The 16,296-nt window shown below is 60.5% G+C and overlaps 1 protein-coding gene across 3 annotated transcripts in view; it reads right to left on the bottom strand.

Annotated features, from left to right (window-relative positions):
- NAV1 (neuron navigator 1) overlaps window positions 1-16,033 on the bottom strand; it is a gene marked incomplete at its 5' end in the record, with an annotated part of 148,322 nt that extends 132,289 nt beyond the window's left edge. For all 3 annotated transcript variants that reach the window (XM_079696769.1, XM_079696771.1, XM_079696770.1), the window contains 2 exons: window positions 10,956-11,059; window positions 15,312-16,033. In XM_079696769.1, the coding sequence (XP_079552895.1) occupies window positions 10,956-11,059; window positions 15,312-16,033 (826 nt within the window). The remainder of the gene's footprint in view (window positions 1-10,955; window positions 11,060-15,311) is intronic.
- Window positions 16,034-16,296: the final 263 nt, after the last annotated feature.

Here is a 16,296-nt window from a genome sequence, read left to right as displayed (position 1 = left end):
AGAAGGTCCATTGGAGTAAAGATCTGAAGAAGAGGGGGGACAATCTCTATGGATATCTGGGGAAGAGGTTTCCAGGCAGAGGGAACAGCCCAGGCAAAGCCCTGAAGCAGGGTGTGCCTGGTGTGTTTGGAGAATCGCAAGATCAGAGGCACATCCACTAGAGAGAAAAGACGGGCCGGCGGCAGGCAGTGAGGTCAGGATGCGATGGAGGCCAGTGTGCGGAGGCCTCAGAGGTCCTCGCTTGGCCTTTCACTCAGTGAGATGGGAGCCCCCCCCCGGCAGGCTTGGAGCAGAGGACAGGCACAGCCTGGCTCCCCCTGGGAAGGGTCCCTTGGCTGCTGGGCGGGGCTCCTGGGCAGACTGCAGAAATCAAGGTGAGAGATGACGGCGGCTTGGAACTGGTGGTGACTTGGGCGGTGGTGAGGAATGGTCAGCTCTGGGCATCTTTGGAAGCCATTAGGGTTTGCTGATGGACCAGATGTGGGTCTTTGGGAAAGAGAGGGGTCAAGACTATCCCAAGGACTGGGGCCTGGACAGTTCTGTCGGTCAAGGTCGGGAAGACTTGAGGTGCTGGCGTGGAAAGAGGATTAGACCCTCTGTTTCTCCCGGCCCTTCTCAAGGCCAAAGGGCCCTCCTGTGCGATGTCTCTCCTGACCCACCCACACGCTTACCGCAGCCAATGCAATCATTTCCTGGCATCCAGCCCACATTCTTTATCCACTCCTCTGTGATTCCCAAGGACCCACCCTTGGTTGGCCGACAGACGATGAACTTTTCCCAGAACCCAGCACGGCTCTGCACACAGTGGGCTCTCAGAAATATCCGATGAATGACGATTGATGGGATGAATGAATGCGAGACTCAGAGCAGATGTGTGGGGACTGTAAACAGCAGTGACCTCTCGGTACCCGTGGTGAGAGCGCAGCTGGTGCCCAGTGGCAGCCAGGCCCGGGGACAGCGTCCCAGCCACATCTTCCCTCCCTACCCTACAGCCCTGGGCCGCGGGGAGGCGGCAGACCCTCTCTCTGCCCCTTTGAGGAAGCTCCAGTTCTTGTGACCTTGGGACAGGTCACAGCTGAGACCCTCTCCTCCCCCATCTCTGCCCTGCACACCTCTGGGGGACAGGGCGAGAATGGGCAAGAAGTCCTCACGTTCCCTCGCGCACCTAGCAGTCCCACCAGGAACGTGAGCCCCGCCCTCCCGGGCCACCTGGAGGAGAAGAGCCGGTGGACACAGTGGTCCAGCATGGATGTACCAGCTGGCTTGCACCTCATCCAGGAAGCCCTCCCAGACTGATCCTCTTGCTTCCTCCCAGCCTTTGCTTTCCAGGGCCTTGGTAGCTGAGACGTTTCTGTGGACTCTGCAGGGCCCTGGCTCAGCCTTTCTGGTCCCAGGAGTCTCCCTAAGCTTCAGGGTTGGGGGTTTTTCCTCTGGGCTGCAAGGTCAGGAGTGTGGGCCCAGAAGAGATTTGCTGTCCGCCTGTGTTGGGGAAAATGAGGCCCAGCAAACCCAAGGCTGGGAGTGGAGCCAGGGACCGTGGGCCCCAGTCTGCCTTCTGGCCCAGCGTCTCAGGGAGCACTTCCGGGAGGCTGAGGATGCTGAGGAAGTCTAACTCCAGCCCACGTTCCTGGGAGCTCACAGCAGCCTGGACGCATCTGCCCTGAGCCTCCATGCCAACAGGACGGGAGTGAGCCTGCCCATCCTGTGAAGTAGGGGGGCCGAGACGAGCCCAGGGAGGACACAGGGCCTGAGCCTGAAGCCCAGTGTCCCCAGCTGGAGGGCAGGGCTCTCCCAAGCTGCGAGGATGTAGGCCCTCTGCTCAGAGGCTGGGTGCTCTGGGTGTGCAGCCCCACAGGGAGTGGGGACTGTGGCCGGAGGGCCTCAGACCCGGGAGGTGAGGTCCGATTTAGGGCTGGGCTGCGGCTCCCTAACGCCCCCAAGCATCCTGACCCCCAGGCTAGAACACGGGACCTCCGTCCCTCGGCAGGGGAGCCCGGGCGTGCACAGCAAGGCACTGGGTTCCTGCTCCTCTTCTAAGCACCCCGCCCAGGACCCCTGAGTGCTGACGCCTTCCTTCTCCATTTCAAGCCAGAACTCCGTGATGGCGGGCGGAGGTGAGCTGGGGGGCTCCCCAGGGAAGGACTGTCCCCCAGCCTCTGGTATCAGCAGCCACAGAGGCCAGTGCTGACCCACACACAGCACTCGGCCTCCCTCCCCCGCCCCCGGGAGCCTTGCTGTCTGATGCTCTCCCACCCACCCTCCGGTCCAGGCCAAATCCCACGCCTGTACCTTGGCTGTGTCTAACCTTCTCCCCGATGCCTTCTCTTCTATGAATTCAAGTCCAGTTCACCCTTCAAGGCCCAGCCTGGGGCCGCCTTCTCTAGGAAGCCTTCTCTGACTACATCCCACACTGATCTTGAACTTTCCTCTCTACCGATTACAGTCAGGGTGCCACGTGGTCAAATTCTGCCCAGCTGTATCCTAGGGAGAGATGCTCCCCCTCTAGCTAAATTGTAAGCCCCCCATTATAGACTGCATGTTGGTATCCCCCCCCCAAATTCATAGACCGAAACTCTAATCCCCAGCGTGGTGGTATTTGGAGATAGGGCATTTGGGCGGTAATTAGGTCACAAGGGCAGAGAACTGGCAATGGGATTAGTGCCCTTATAAGAAGAGGCGCCAGGGCGCTTGCTTCCTCTGAGCCAGGTGCGGACACAGCGAGAAGACGGTTGTCTACAAGACAAGAAGAGAGCTCTCACCAGGAATTGAAATGGCTGGCACCTTGACCTTGGACTTCCCAGACTCCAGAACCGTGAGGAATACATTTCTGTTGTTTCAGCCGCCTGGTCTACGGTACCTTTGTTAAAGCAGCCTGGGCTGACTATGACGTCTCCCTACATGGAGCAGTTAAGAAGGGCTCACTGATGCTTGTGGAGCCGCGGGGCAGGGGGTCTTAACCGCCACTAAGCACCTGCTATTGCCAGGGACCCTCTTAGACCTGTCACTTGCACTGTTTCATCAAACCCTCTGAAGCGGGGACTATCATTATCTTCATTTTACAGAGAAGTACGCTTGCCCAAGGTCACCCAGCAGGCTGCCGGTGGGATAAGAATTTGAACACAGATCTTCGGGTCTCTCACAGCTTCCCACAAGTTCCTGCTGTTTCTTGGGACTTGCTGAATAATTGCACGTGAGCCCAAAAAGGAGGCCTGGTTCCTGGAGGGGGTGTGGGGACTGGGAAGGACCACCTATCCAGCCAGGAGCTTCCTGGAGCCCGGATGCCCACCACACCTGGAGTCTGCCTGGGTCCAGGACTGCAGTCACACTCGGACTGGCCTGCAGAATCCTGGGGGTGGAGGACAGGGTGGAGGATTCCTCCTGTGGACCCAGCTGCTTGTCCACAGCACCATGGGCCCTTCATGGCTCAGCCTCGGGACCTCTGTCCTGAGATCCTTGTCACTTGCAGGGGACCTGGCAGCCCTAACACATCCAGGACCCCTTGGGAACTTCCTTATTCCCGAGTCTTGGGGGTCTCGGGCTCTCTTCAGGACTCGCTATGTGGCCTTAAGAGAATGCCCCCATTCTCTGCACTTCAGCTGGTCAGGAAGACGTCAGGTCGGGGTGGAGGTGGGCTTCCAGCGGGGAGAGGCAGGAGGAAGCCCCTGACCCAGAGGACTCGGGCTGAGTCCTCCTGAGACCTCCCGCTCCCGGCTAATGCAGAGACCAGGGTAAGAAGTCTGGATGTTTCCCACATGGGCTTGGCTTGTATGCTGCCATGGCAACCGTGCCCACACACCTGCTGGGCCGTCCACTGCATACTGGGCCTCAGAGGAGCTCTGCAAGGCCCAGATACACCATCCTGAGACCAGGATCAGCCATCGGTTGTCATGGCAACCGCACGCCTGAGAGGTGGGGGGTGGCGGGCAGGAACTCTAGCCAGGGCAGGGGGAGGGCAGCGTGTGCTGGCTGTGCCCTGCGTCATGGGGGATGGAGACCCGTGAACTGCCTGTATGGGTATGTGTCCTCTGATGCAGGCGAACCTACGGTCCACTCTGACCCGTCCGTGCAGGATTGGCTGTTCTAAGGTCAGAGGAAGCTCAAAGACAATCTCACTCCGTTTTCTGCTTTAGGGCAGAACTGGTCCGTTTGTAATCAATCCTGTTACCTTGCTGTGGGCCAAGAAACCCAAAAGCCAGATGAGGAAAAACACAAGGCCCAAACCCAGGTTGTCTGGCCAGCCCTGTGATATCACTGCTGCAGAGCAGAATTTCTTAGTCTGGGTTCACAGACCAGATACAGAAGGCCCATAAAAGCAACCATCAAATGCAGGTTTTGTGTTGTGAATACGTCCATTTGTCTGGGAGGCGGATTGAGTGTCCACCAGCTTCTGAAAGAGGTCCTTGATGCCAAAAAATTAAGGACAGCTCTAAGAGGAAGGAGAAAGCTCTGCCCACCTGGGCCAGGGAGGGCTGGGCCGGCTGAGTTAACGAACCTGGCCTCTTCCTACCTGGAGATACACTCCCATCCGGTGGCTGCTCAGATGGCACCTCTGTGTTTTATTAGAGTTTTGTTAGGTTTTTAAACAAGGCATTAAACGTAACAGAAGAATGCCATGGCTCCTGTCTCAATGAACATTAAGGGACTATTCACTTACAAACTGCCCCGCAGATGCCCAGAATACCTACTGGTGCGGGCTGAGGAGTCCACCTCCCTACAGCCTGACCCCAGCCCCAGACGCTTCCCTCCGCTGCTCCCCGCTGCACACGCCCGCAAGCTCTGCCGAGCCCCAGCCTCCCAGGCGAGAAGGATGCAGGAGCTCACAGGGTCCAGCTCCTGCCCTGGACTGTGAACCTGGGCCGCCGGGCTCCACTGCCCCTGGGCCTGGGCCTCCCTCCTGCTGGAAGTCCCTTCCCTCTCTGACCTCAGCCATTCTCCCCCCAGAACCTGCTGGCTTCCCTCCCGCCCTTTGAGAGAAGGGACAGCTAGGTGCTTCTCTGCTCTCCCTGCCCCCAGGGCTTGGGCGACCCCACGGCCACCCACCCTCCTGCTGCCCAGACCCTTTAACTATCTTCAGCTGCCTCTGAAGCTCCCGACACCATAACCCAGGAGACATACATAGGAAGGCAGGGTTTTGATTCGGGCTGCCTCTTAGAGGACTCGTGTGGATGAATATTATGACCGGGGGGATTCTCAGCTTAATCCTCCTGGTCCCTGCGTCCGTGTCCCCTCACTCTCCACTGCGTCTCCCAGAGCTCCTTCTGGGTGAGCTGCTGGGCATCTTCTTGGGGGGGGGTCTCTCAGCGGGGACCCTAATCCTATCATCACAGGGGTGGGGGAGCTGTGGGCAGGGATGCTCTGCGCCCATTTCTGCCCATTCAGTGGTGCCCAGGGCGGACTGAAGACTTGCATGTCACTGGCTTGGAGGGTGCTCTCCACCTGCCTGGGCCTCCCCAGAAGTTAGGAAAGGACGGGCCCACCTTTGCCCGCGGGGAGGGGGCAAAGCCTTGTGAAGCCAAGTCTTTAAGGGCAACCCTGGAGGTGAGGTCTCTCCACCGGTCACAGAGGGACAGTGGTGGGAGTCTAGCAAACAGCTCCTCCCGTGGCTGAGACTTCTAGCTGCCCCGCGACCCCGGCTCCCTCGATAACTGCCCCGAAGTTGTATGGGGCGGTCTGATTTGGAGAGATTCCCAGTTCATCTGAGGCCAGAGAGTTGAATCTCAAAGCCCTGCAGGGAGGAGCTGAGTCCAGGACAGACAGGCATGGAACACAGGGGTGCAGCTCCAGGAAAGCCACAGGGGATGTTTATTACCTTCCCTCCCACCATCCTTCCCAGCATCAAAGACCCCAGCTTTCCCAGCACTGAAGGTGGCCGCTGCTCACATTCTCAGGGGGAGTCCCGAAGCCAGAGCTCTGCCCTTGCTCACTGGGATGCACGCATACTCCAGAGCTGGGGCTTCTCCACCACGGGGCCTCTGTGCAGCTCATGTACAGTTGCACAGGCTGAACACTGCACAGCTCGACAGCCACAGAAGCTCCACTGGGCAAAGTCTGTGCCTACTTTGTCCCTGGATGTACCCAGGTGTCTAGAGGAGTGCCTGACATGTAGTCGGCGCTGGATAAAAATTTGGTGAATGGGTATAATTCTCTGGAGTTGGGCAACACAGGGGCCCTGTGTTCCTGGGCGGAACAGGAAGCAGGGAAGCTAGGCCCTGCCAACCCTGTGTATTGCTTTTCGAGCGCTCGTGGGTGGTAGTCCCGGGGGATCTGGGCCGCCCAGCCTCTGCTATTTTTTTTTTTTTTTTTTTGCTATATGCGGGCCTCTCAGTGTTGTGGCCTCTCCTGTTGTGGAGCACGGGCTCCGGACGCGCAGGCTCAGCGGCCATGGCTCACGGGCCCAGCCGCTCCACGGCATGTGGGATCTTCCCAGACCAGGGCACGAACCCGTGTCCCCTGCATCGGCAGGCGGACTCCCAACCACTGCGCCACCAGGGAAGCCCATGCCTCTGCTATTTTTGACCCTCCACTAAAATGGGCCGAATCCACTGCCTGGAGGTGAGCCCCATTCCCAGCCAAATGCTGATGACGTGAGAAGTCCCCCAGGCTCCCCCTCCCCCTCCCCTCCTCCAAAGAAACAATCCAGATGCCTCCAGTTTTTAGGTACCACAGCCCGCTCAGCAGGCTACCCTGGATGACCTCACTACCTGGCCTCTCCCTCTGCGGCCCTCCCCGAGCCAGGCCCGTCTCACTGGTCATCTCACAGCCTCCCCGGCCTCCCTCGGTGCCCAGGACCTGGGACGTGTCCCCTGCCCGCAGGGAGGTCATGGCAGGCATGGCCCAGAGTGTGACCTCTGAAGCTGGGCTCCAATCCTGGCTGGACCACCTTGGGATGTCACCTACCCTCCCGTCACCTGTTAAGGTGGGCACATTAGGAATGGCCCTCTCCCCACCCCAGGGCAGCAGCAGGTCATGCTCAGCATGCGCTGAGTGGCTCCCGTGTGCCGGGCAAAGCTTCTCAGCACTTTGCTCGTACGGGTGCATGTTATCCCCACAAAACTCTCGGAAGAAGGTGTGGGTGTCACGACACAGGCATAGAGAGACTAGGAACCAGCCAAGCCTGCACAGCCAGCAAGCAGCAAGGCCGCGACTCCAAGCAAGGGTGTGGGTCCCCACCTCGCCCAGTTGTTGGAAGGAGTGGAGGCGTGTAGCGCAGCGCCTGGTTCGGAGGAAGCCCCGTAGAGCCGGCACTGCCATTCAGTGTTACGATTACCTCCGGTCCCAGGTCCTGGAAGGCTGCTCCATCGCAGACGCCTACTCTGTTTATCCCCGAGCTCTATGCCCCTCCAGCCCTACAGTGGCCCTGACCCGCATGAGCCCTGAGAACACAGCTCATACCGCCTGCCCAGAGCTTGGGCCGTGTTTTCTAGTCAATTGTCTGTGCGTCCTCTCTCCACGGATGGCTGGGACACAGGCCCGGCTCAGCCCGAAACTTCCCAGAGGGTGGAAACGTGAAGCGGGGTCGGGAGGGGGGCGGTGTGAATGCAGCATGAAGGACACAGGCTTGGGAGGCAGAGGCAGTGGCATCCCGGGCTTGGCTCAGGTCGGGGGAGGTGGTGGTGGGGACTGGCTCCCGGGGACTGGCTCACCGGCCCGTCCCCTTCCCGCCACCTGGCAGAAGTGAGGTAGACCCAGCTGAGCTTGAATCATGCAACCGGCAGCAGACGGGAAGGCAGGAGTGACCCCGGAAGAGGGTGACCTGGACTCCAATCCTAGCGCTGTGCATCCTCAGACAAGTTGTCTGCATAACCTCTCTGAGCCAAGCTCACTCCTCTACAGCAGAGCAATGCTTCCGCCTCAGAGCATGTGTAACGTGCTTACAAAGGGCTTTGAGCCTGGTGCCGTGCCTTGCACACAGTAAGTGCTCAATAAATAGTAGTTGTCATCAGCATTTGGTCCTCCCTGCATCTGGGGAGTCAGAGGCAGTAGTCCCAGTTTCAGCTCAGCTGTCACGAACCACGCACACTGCCCTGAGCAGGCCATCCTCCCTCCCCGGGCCTCTCTCTCCCCAAAGAAACTGAGGCCGGGTTTGGGTGAAGCTATAGTCCGTTTCAGCTTTGACCCCCAGGACCTTTGAGCCCAAGTCCTCTGCAGTCCTGAGAGAGCCTGGTGGGCCTGCGGCCATCTGGGGGCCCAGAGCAAACCCTCCCCAAGGGAAGTTCCAGCCTCCCTCCTGCCCTGGGAAGACACACCAGATCTGGAGTCTTCTCTCCCAAACCCACACAACGTGGAAAACTTGATTGTGGCTTAAAGATGGAGTCGACTCAATAACAGAGAGGGATAAGGAGAAATGCAAACAAGCCCAGCGCGAGGCCAGCTCCCGGGCCCCTCAGCCTCGTGTGAGAAGCCAGGCGGGGGCCAGGTGAAGGGGGCTCGTTCCCCGGTGACACGTGGTGTGAGGATGAGAGAAGGTCCCTTCATTCCCTGCCCACTCAGCGCTCACACACGCCACGAAGTGGAAGTGATTAAGACGCCTGTGTCGACCTCGGGGCGACCCTTCCGGTCCCTCGCACACGGCCTCACACGTGGGCGCCGGAGACATCGGCACTGGCTTCCCGACTCTCCAAATTAAGATCCAACGGTGGCCCAGGCACCGTTTGTGCTGACGGCAACCAAGGGGCGCGTCAGCAGGGGACCAGTGCCAGGCTCTCCCTGGCATAGCTGGGTGGGCACGGGGAGGGTCAGGGCACCAGCACAGTTGCCCCTACACTGCCCGGGGCAGAGGAGGACAGGGCAGCCGCCGGTGGACGGTGGACGGACACTGGGACAAACGAAGGCCATGCCCAGCATCCTGCTTGGTGGCAAGTCATCATGGGAGATTCTCTTCCTGCTACACAAAGCTGGCTCCCTGGTGGTTTCTTGTTTGAATGAGAGAAGTAACAAGTGAGAGGCCCTCCTTTCGGCCCCCCTTCCTCTCGTCTCCTCCGTTTCCTCGTTTCCTCGGGCTCAGAGAACAGGCCCCCCGCCCCCACAAAGCACAGGCAGACCCCAAATCTCTCCCCGTTCCACCTGTCAAAGAGCTCGGGGTATCCTTGGCCAAGACGGACACCGTGACCACAGCTACAGCCGGAGTACAGGTGGCGCGGGGGCCTTGCCCGCATCCCGGGAGACTTGGGGGAGGCAGGGGGCTCTCTTCTCGCCGTGAAGCCCACCTCCAAGGCTGCCCTGCACGCCCCCAACAGAGGACCCCCCCTGCCATCCACCAGACACCTCCCATCTAGCTGGCGAGGGGGGTCCTGCCAGCCGACCAGCCCGGTGCTCCCGGGGGCAGCGTGCGCGGATGTTAGTGTGAAATTCCTCTCTGCACTCATGGCATGGTGACGGTGAGCGGGCGCCTGGGTAGTTGGAGGCCATCAGGCCCTAATGATGTGGCACACACATAAGGAAGCCATTACACTCGCAACACTGCAGATGCAAAAATAGAGCTTGCATAGTTTCCTGGTTACCGCATCCTGATGCTCAGAGGCTTTTGGTGCCAGCGAACGGAGGTCCTCTCCTGTCCCTGCAGTGCCCTGCTTCCCCTGGGCCTGCACCGCTGTGGAAGCGCGTGGCTTACTTTCTAGACGCCCGTCTCTGCCCCACGAAGCCCCTCCGGAGGGCTTGCCGTGGAAGAGGGGCTGCTGCTGCTCCCAGCACTGACGGGGACCAGGCCGGCAGAGGGCTCAACAGGGACCCCGACCACCTGCCCTGCAGGGAAGGCAGGAGTGGCCACCACCGGTGTCTGGTGACTTCAGGGTCAGGCTGTGCTCTAAGCCCCAGCTTTGCGCACTGGTAGCAGGGCCCTGAGATGAAGCTGTAAGACAAATCCTGTGGACCACCTCAGCTTTGCCGAAAGCAAGTTCATTCCTGTCTTGGGGCAAGCCCCCCTGCTGGGAACGAAAGGATGGAGCTGGTTCCCGGAGTCTCACATACCTCTGGGGTGACCACAGCCATCCTCTGGGGATTTTTTTTAATGTCGCAAGAAAATCAACACACACACCCAAGCCCTGCTAAGAGTTTAGACTCGGGCCCCTTTAGAACCCAACCCCTGGCTCATGAGGCACTCATTCACCCCTCACGGTCCCTCCATCCAGAGATCCCCCACTGAGAACCTGCCGTGGCCTGGCAAAGGCCGTGTCCCTGCCCTCGGGGGAGACCACCGTGTCGAGTTCTGGGGGTTCTTTTGGCAAGTCTCACATTCTGCTTCCCAAGGTGCGTTAGTGGCATGACACGCATTGGGGGCAGATGTGACTACAGGAGGCCACAGGGAAGTGACCTGCAGGGGAGGGGTGGTTAAAAGTGGTCCTGGGGGGGGCTTCCCTGGTGGCGCAGTGGTTGAGAGTCCGCCTGCCGATGCAGGGGATGCGGGTTCGTGCCCCGGTTCGGGAAGATCCCACATGCCGTGGAGCGGCTGGGCCCGTGAGCCATGGCCGCTGAGCCTGCACGTCCGGAGCCTGTGCTCCGCAGCGGGAGAGGCCACAGCAGTGAGAGGCCCGCGTACCGCAAAAAAAAAAAAAACAAAAGTGGTCCTGGGGGAGGGGGCGGATGCCAGGCTGTTGGGCAGGGGGCCCTGGACTGCCTGCCAGGTGCCCAGCACCTCCTCTGCTCTGGGCTGGGCTCGGACCTGGCTCTGGGTCGTCAGTCTCCTAGCTTGTTACTTTCTGTCACGGCCTCAGCAACACCCACCCTGGGCGTTGGATAAGCAGGGTGCCCACTGGCTACTTTGCTGCCCCGACCTTGCAGTACTCCTGGGTTTGGTGGACCGACCCTGTGTTGAATCAAGCACAGCACGAGCTCAAAGTGCAACTGACATGCTGGTGCCTGGTTGTCAAGCGGGGCCACTTCTCCCCTGTGGGCAGTGAGGAGAGTTCTGGCCAAGGGCGCCCCCCACCAGGAGGAGGTCTCGCCCCCAGAGCACTTACCCACGCACGAGAGGCTCTCCTCAGTCCTGCTGGGGGCGCTGGAGTAGCCATCAGCAGCCCAGCTGCCCTGGCGGAGGGGGCCAGGCTCCGGATCGGTCTGGGCCCTGCGGGACAGAGAGCGGTGGTCAGTCACAGCGGAGGCCGCCCTGGCCTGCAGCCTCTCCCCTTGGAGGTCAGTCGTGCCCCTGTGGCGCCCTGCCCCCCACCCTGGGCCGGCCCCCCAGTGGGCATATGTGTGCCCCTTGCCCTGGCAGGCAGCGGGCCTTCAGGCAAAGTTAGGCCAGGGGCAGGGGTGGGGGCACCCGAGGGCAGGGGGCCACCTGTTGCCCCCAGGAGTCACCCTTCAGGGTCCCCAAGTCCCATGAACGCAGGGCGTCCGCAGGGCGGAGGGACCCCTGGTAACTCAGGCTCGCGGCCTGTGTCCTGCCCTCAGGCTGCCCTGTGCACCCACGCGAGGGGCTCCATCTGCAGCTGAGGTCACTGGACCCTCGGGAGAGCCCAGGGGGCCCGGACCCCAGCGTCCAGGCAGCGAGGAGGTCGGAGGAGGAGCAGGGGCGGGCTAGGCCGGGGTCACCTCGACTCCTGGGGGGCCGAGGCCTCGCTGGGCCTGCTGTGGCAGCAGGAAGGAAAGGCGAGGTCTCCGGGCCCCATCTCCCAAGTGCACACAGGCCTCCGAGCACAAGCCCAACTGTGTACTCGCTCCCAGGAACAAAGGCTCTAGGAGCTTTTATTATAGGCAATTACCCGGGCTCTCCAAGCCGGCCGCCTGCCCTGCCCGCGTCTCCAGCTAAATGGACCCTTTGGCAGCTTGGTGCGGGGGGACACAGGAGGAGAAATCGATGCCTGGCCTGGGCCAGGCGGGGGGCGGGGAGGGCAGGGTGAACCTGCCTCCCTCTCTCTCCAGTCTTGACCATTTCCAGCACCGAGATAGCCGGGACTCTGGCTGTGTAACGCAGAGCAGGTCTCTCCTCTCTGGCCCTCACTGTGTCACGGGGCGGAAGAAGAGATGCCCTCGAGGCCCGGATCAGCCTGAGAGTTCAGGGCTGTGGGAGGTGTTTGCCGGCTCTCAAAGCCACGCAGGCAGCCGGGAGCCCTTGACGGTCTTCAGGCCCCTGCGCCAGGGATGGCGACGAGCAGGGTGGGGGAACTCAGAGGAAGCAGGAGACCCCGTTGCCCTGGGAAGGATGGGGCCACTCGCCATGGGCTACTGTCAGTTAAATGTCGAGAGGCCAAAGAAAAACTGGAATTGCTAGGTTTCTTCAAAGAAATGAGCATAAACTTGGGTTTTTAAAATAAGGGATGCTGGCACTTCCCTGGTGGCGCAGTGGTTAAGAATCCGCCTGCCAATGCAGGGGACACGGGTTGGAGCCCCGGTCCGGGAGGATCCCACATGCCGCGGAGCGGCTAGGCCCATGTGCCACAACTACTGAGCCTGCACTCTAGAGCCTGTGAGCCACAGCTACTGAGCTCGCGTGCTGCAACTACTGAGCCCGCGTGCCACAGCTACTGAAGCCTGTGCGCCTAGAGCCTGTGCTCCGCAACAAAGAGAAGCCACCTCAATGAGAAGCCCACGCACAGCAAAGAAGAGCAGCCCACAGGCAGCAACGAAGACCCAACGCAGCCAAAAATTAAATAAATACATAAATGAATAAATAATGCAGTGTCTGGGGGCAGAAAGGGGATTCTAGGCCATGCAGAACCATTTCACTGAATAACGTCACACACATAAAGAGCTAAGCACCGTGTGACCCCGAGCAGGCAGGCAGGAACCACGGCTACAAACAGGAAGACCTTGCTGTGGTGCTGACCACCACCCAAGGGCGAGTGAGGGGCACACGTGCCGGAGCGCCCATCCCGGGCCAGTGAGGAAGCAGCCTCAGCTGCTCCGACCTCAGGAGCTGCACACTTTTACCTCCTCTTCCTGTATCTCCCCTGCTCGGCCAGGCCCCCGTGCCCCTCCCTTCCCAGCCGGAACGGACAGCACCATCTACGCCGGACGGACGTGAAGCAGAGAGGAGAAAACCAACGAGCCGGCACTCCTGGCACCGCTAACCGCACCCTCCTAACTGGGGTCTGAGTGAAGGCCACCCCGGAGGGAAGGGGAAACCCCGTGGGGAAAGAAACCCCTGCTGAGGCTCTTCTCCCGGAGGGCGGAGGGCAGTGAGGGAAGCAGACGGTCCCGGGCGTTTTGCGCCTTCTCTGTCCCGGTAGCAGGGCTGCCCAAAGGGAGGCTGTGCCTGGACGTGGGGAAGGGCCGCACCCGGACCCTTGAGAGGCACTGGCTGAGGAGACAGGGAAGACGCCTGCTGGATTCGTTCCCCGGAGAAGCAGGTCAGGCAGGAGGGGCCTGGGGATGGGGAGTGGAGCCCGACAACCCCGGCTGCTGCAATGGGCTGGAGCTTTGCAGGGCGCAGGGGTAAGTTTCCATGACAACAGGGTGTCTGTGACCCTAGGGGGCCGATGGCACGTCCTTGCCGGGGTGGCCCAGCCCGGCACTCAGCAGAGGGGCCCACGGCTCTCACCTATTGCCTCTGGGGTGTCCTTGGCCACAATCTTGCCCTGCCCAAACCACACTCTTCCTGCAACCCTAGCCCGGGCCTAAAAGGGGCAGGTCTAGGAGGCGGGATGGTGAAGACCCCTGCTGAGGTGGTGCGACTGAGCGGAGGAAACCTGTCTGTTCAGGTCACATTGAGACTTTCAGAGGAAAAAGTCCTGACCTTTTTGGAGGATGTCAGATTCTACATCTGCCAGGGGGCTTGTAGGGTAGACAATGTAAAATCTTGAACAGCTGAATGCCTAGACACTTTCCCCAAAGATGGATTCAACAGGAAGGAACTCAGGGAGGAGAAGCAAGTCCCAGAGTCCACAGGGAAGCAGGTCAGGGCTGGGAAAGGACCCGTCCCAGGAAGGTGTCTGATCAGTTTAAGAATGGAAGTCCAGGAGGTCACGGGGAAGAAGTGTCAGGTGTGCCGGGCAGAAGGGATGATCTGAGGGGCAGGGGTCCCCGGGGGAGGCCTGCTTCGGTCGTGGGGTAGCTGGGATTCCTGCAGTGCCTGGAAGCTCACTACCGGTGGGTAATTTGTGAGCCTCTCTAGTTGCTGGAAAGTTCTTCCTCCTGAGCTTCAAGAGTCTTCCTACCTTCTAAGCACCATGACGTGGATTCAGGGCGTTGGAGCCACACCAAGTGAATCTAAGTCAGCTTACAACACGACAACCCTTCATGTCTTTCAAAACAGCTCTGAGACCCTCTCTCAGCCTTCCTCTTCCAAAGCAAACTGCTTCAGCTCCGTTAATCATTCCTGTAACACCTTTTCGGATCCCTCACTGACCCGTCCGTCTTCATCTCCATGTATTTTCGTGCACCAATGTCCTTTTAAACTGTGGAGTTCGTAACTGAATGCAGTGCTCTGGAGGAGGTGGGACCTGCAGACAAGGTGTTGGGGGCCCAGCTGTCTGTTACGTGGTGGAAGGGAGCCCAAGACCTTTCAGGGATCAAGTCACACTCTTAGCTTCGAGGGAAAGGTGCAGCTCCCCCGACCAACCCCAGGCACTCCAGCCTGGGAGACCCAGTGTCCAGGGAGCATCTCCACCCAAACCGTGGGAGAGCTTGTCCTCGAATCAGCACAGAGAGAAAACCCAGGACATTCGGGTAGCCGGGAAGGCACTTCCTCTGCATTTGAGCATCTCTAACCTGTGTCATACTTAGGAATTAGAATGTCGCTTACTTAAGGTGGCCATTTCAGTAAAGAGTTATATTTTTATTAAAGAACCACAGTTGACGGAGGCATTTTTCTGTGCTCTCCACTTGTGGTGTCTGAAGAAAGCAGGACAGGCCAGCTTGTTAACCATGCTGGTATGAACGGTGGCCTGGCCACTGCCAACGGTGGTGACGTGGCCCAACGTGACCACGTCAGAAAGAAGCACGTCTGAGCGCCCCGGGGACAGATACGCACAGGCAGCGTGGAAAGTGGAGAGAGAGAGGCAGCAGACAGGCAGATGCAGGGCACCAGTGGGGGCGGCCCGGGGGGCCGTGGGGATTTCAGTGACCACGGACTGAAGGCACAGCCCGTCACATGCTCCCAGTCTAACTCAGTGGTGGCAGCTGTCCCACTGGTGAGTTGGGCGAGACCGACCTGCCTACCTGCCTACCCAGGTAACTGACTCTTCAGCACCCACGGCACCCTGACGCACGGCCGTGTTGGAGGCACCCTCCTTCTGAGCCTCTTTGTGGCGGCGTCCCCAGAGTCGGGTCCGGGTCCCCCTGTTAAGGTCCTAACCCCGCCCCAGCTCTCTAGGCCCCGCCCACCTTCCATTCTCTCCACCAGCCCCCCTCCCTCCGCGGGCTCCGCAGCTCACCTGTAGCGGAAGGGGGCCACGGTAGCGGTAACAGGCTGACTCTGCTGATGGACCGAGGAGAAGCTGATGACCCCCGGGGCGGGCGGCGGGCGTGCGCTCTGCACGGGGCTGCAGACCGGGGAGCGAGGCCCCGAAGCTGCCCGGGCATCAGGCTCCGAAGACCCGGGGCCCCCAGAACTTTTGTAGGGTACATCTCTTTGATCTTTTCCTGGGTGGTGAGATGGCTTTCGACCTTCGGGAGCCCCTGGTATTTGAGTTTCTGCACGAGAACTGGTCCGGGAGGGGCTCCTGCCCCGGGTCTGGCGGGTCAGAATCCCTTCCTGGGCCACCCTCTTCTTTCCCTGGGTGCCCTGCGTCTCCCCGGCACTTCTGGACCCAGCCCGGCTGGAGAGGGCTGCTTTGGGGGTCGCCCTGGGACTGCTCCAGGGGGAGTGGGCGAGGCTTTCAGCCCCCTCAGCTGACTCCCTCGCTGCCCCAGAGGCCTTGGGGGAGCCTCTCCCCCGGGAGGCCTTGGGAGATGAACCTCTGGAAGGGCCCCCCGGCTTGCCCAGTCTTGGCGAGGCCGCCCGCTCCTGGCTCAGGGCCAGGCCGGCCTGGTGCGGCCGCAGCCGGGGAGAGGCGGCCGGTGTATGAGTCCTGGTCTGGGAAGCAGCTCGAGGCACAGGGATGGAGGAGGTGTAGTGAGGGCGGCCGGCAGAGTTCACACTGGCCGTCCCGTCCATGGTCAGCAAGGCTGGCGCCAGGGCTACTGTGCTGCAGAGAGAATGGGGACAGTTAGGCGGTGCCCTCGGGAAGGGGCACTGGACTCCCGAGGTCACATCCTGACTCGGTCTCGGGCCCAGCTCGAGGCGAACCCCTCTACCTCCTGCAAACACACACGTGAAAGTGCTCGGGGATTGTAGTGCCCTGTACAAACGGGGTAATCTGACCTTGACTCCGTTCCTGTCCACCGATCGGGGCAGACTCCCCTCCCACAGCCCCTTCC

Source organism: Hyperoodon ampullatus (assembly GCF_949752795.1).
Source record: "Hyperoodon ampullatus genome assembly, chromosome: 2".
NCBI lineage: Eukaryota > Metazoa > Chordata > Mammalia > Artiodactyla > Ziphiidae > Hyperoodon > Hyperoodon ampullatus.
This window is presented reverse-complemented; position numbering and strand designations above follow the sequence as displayed.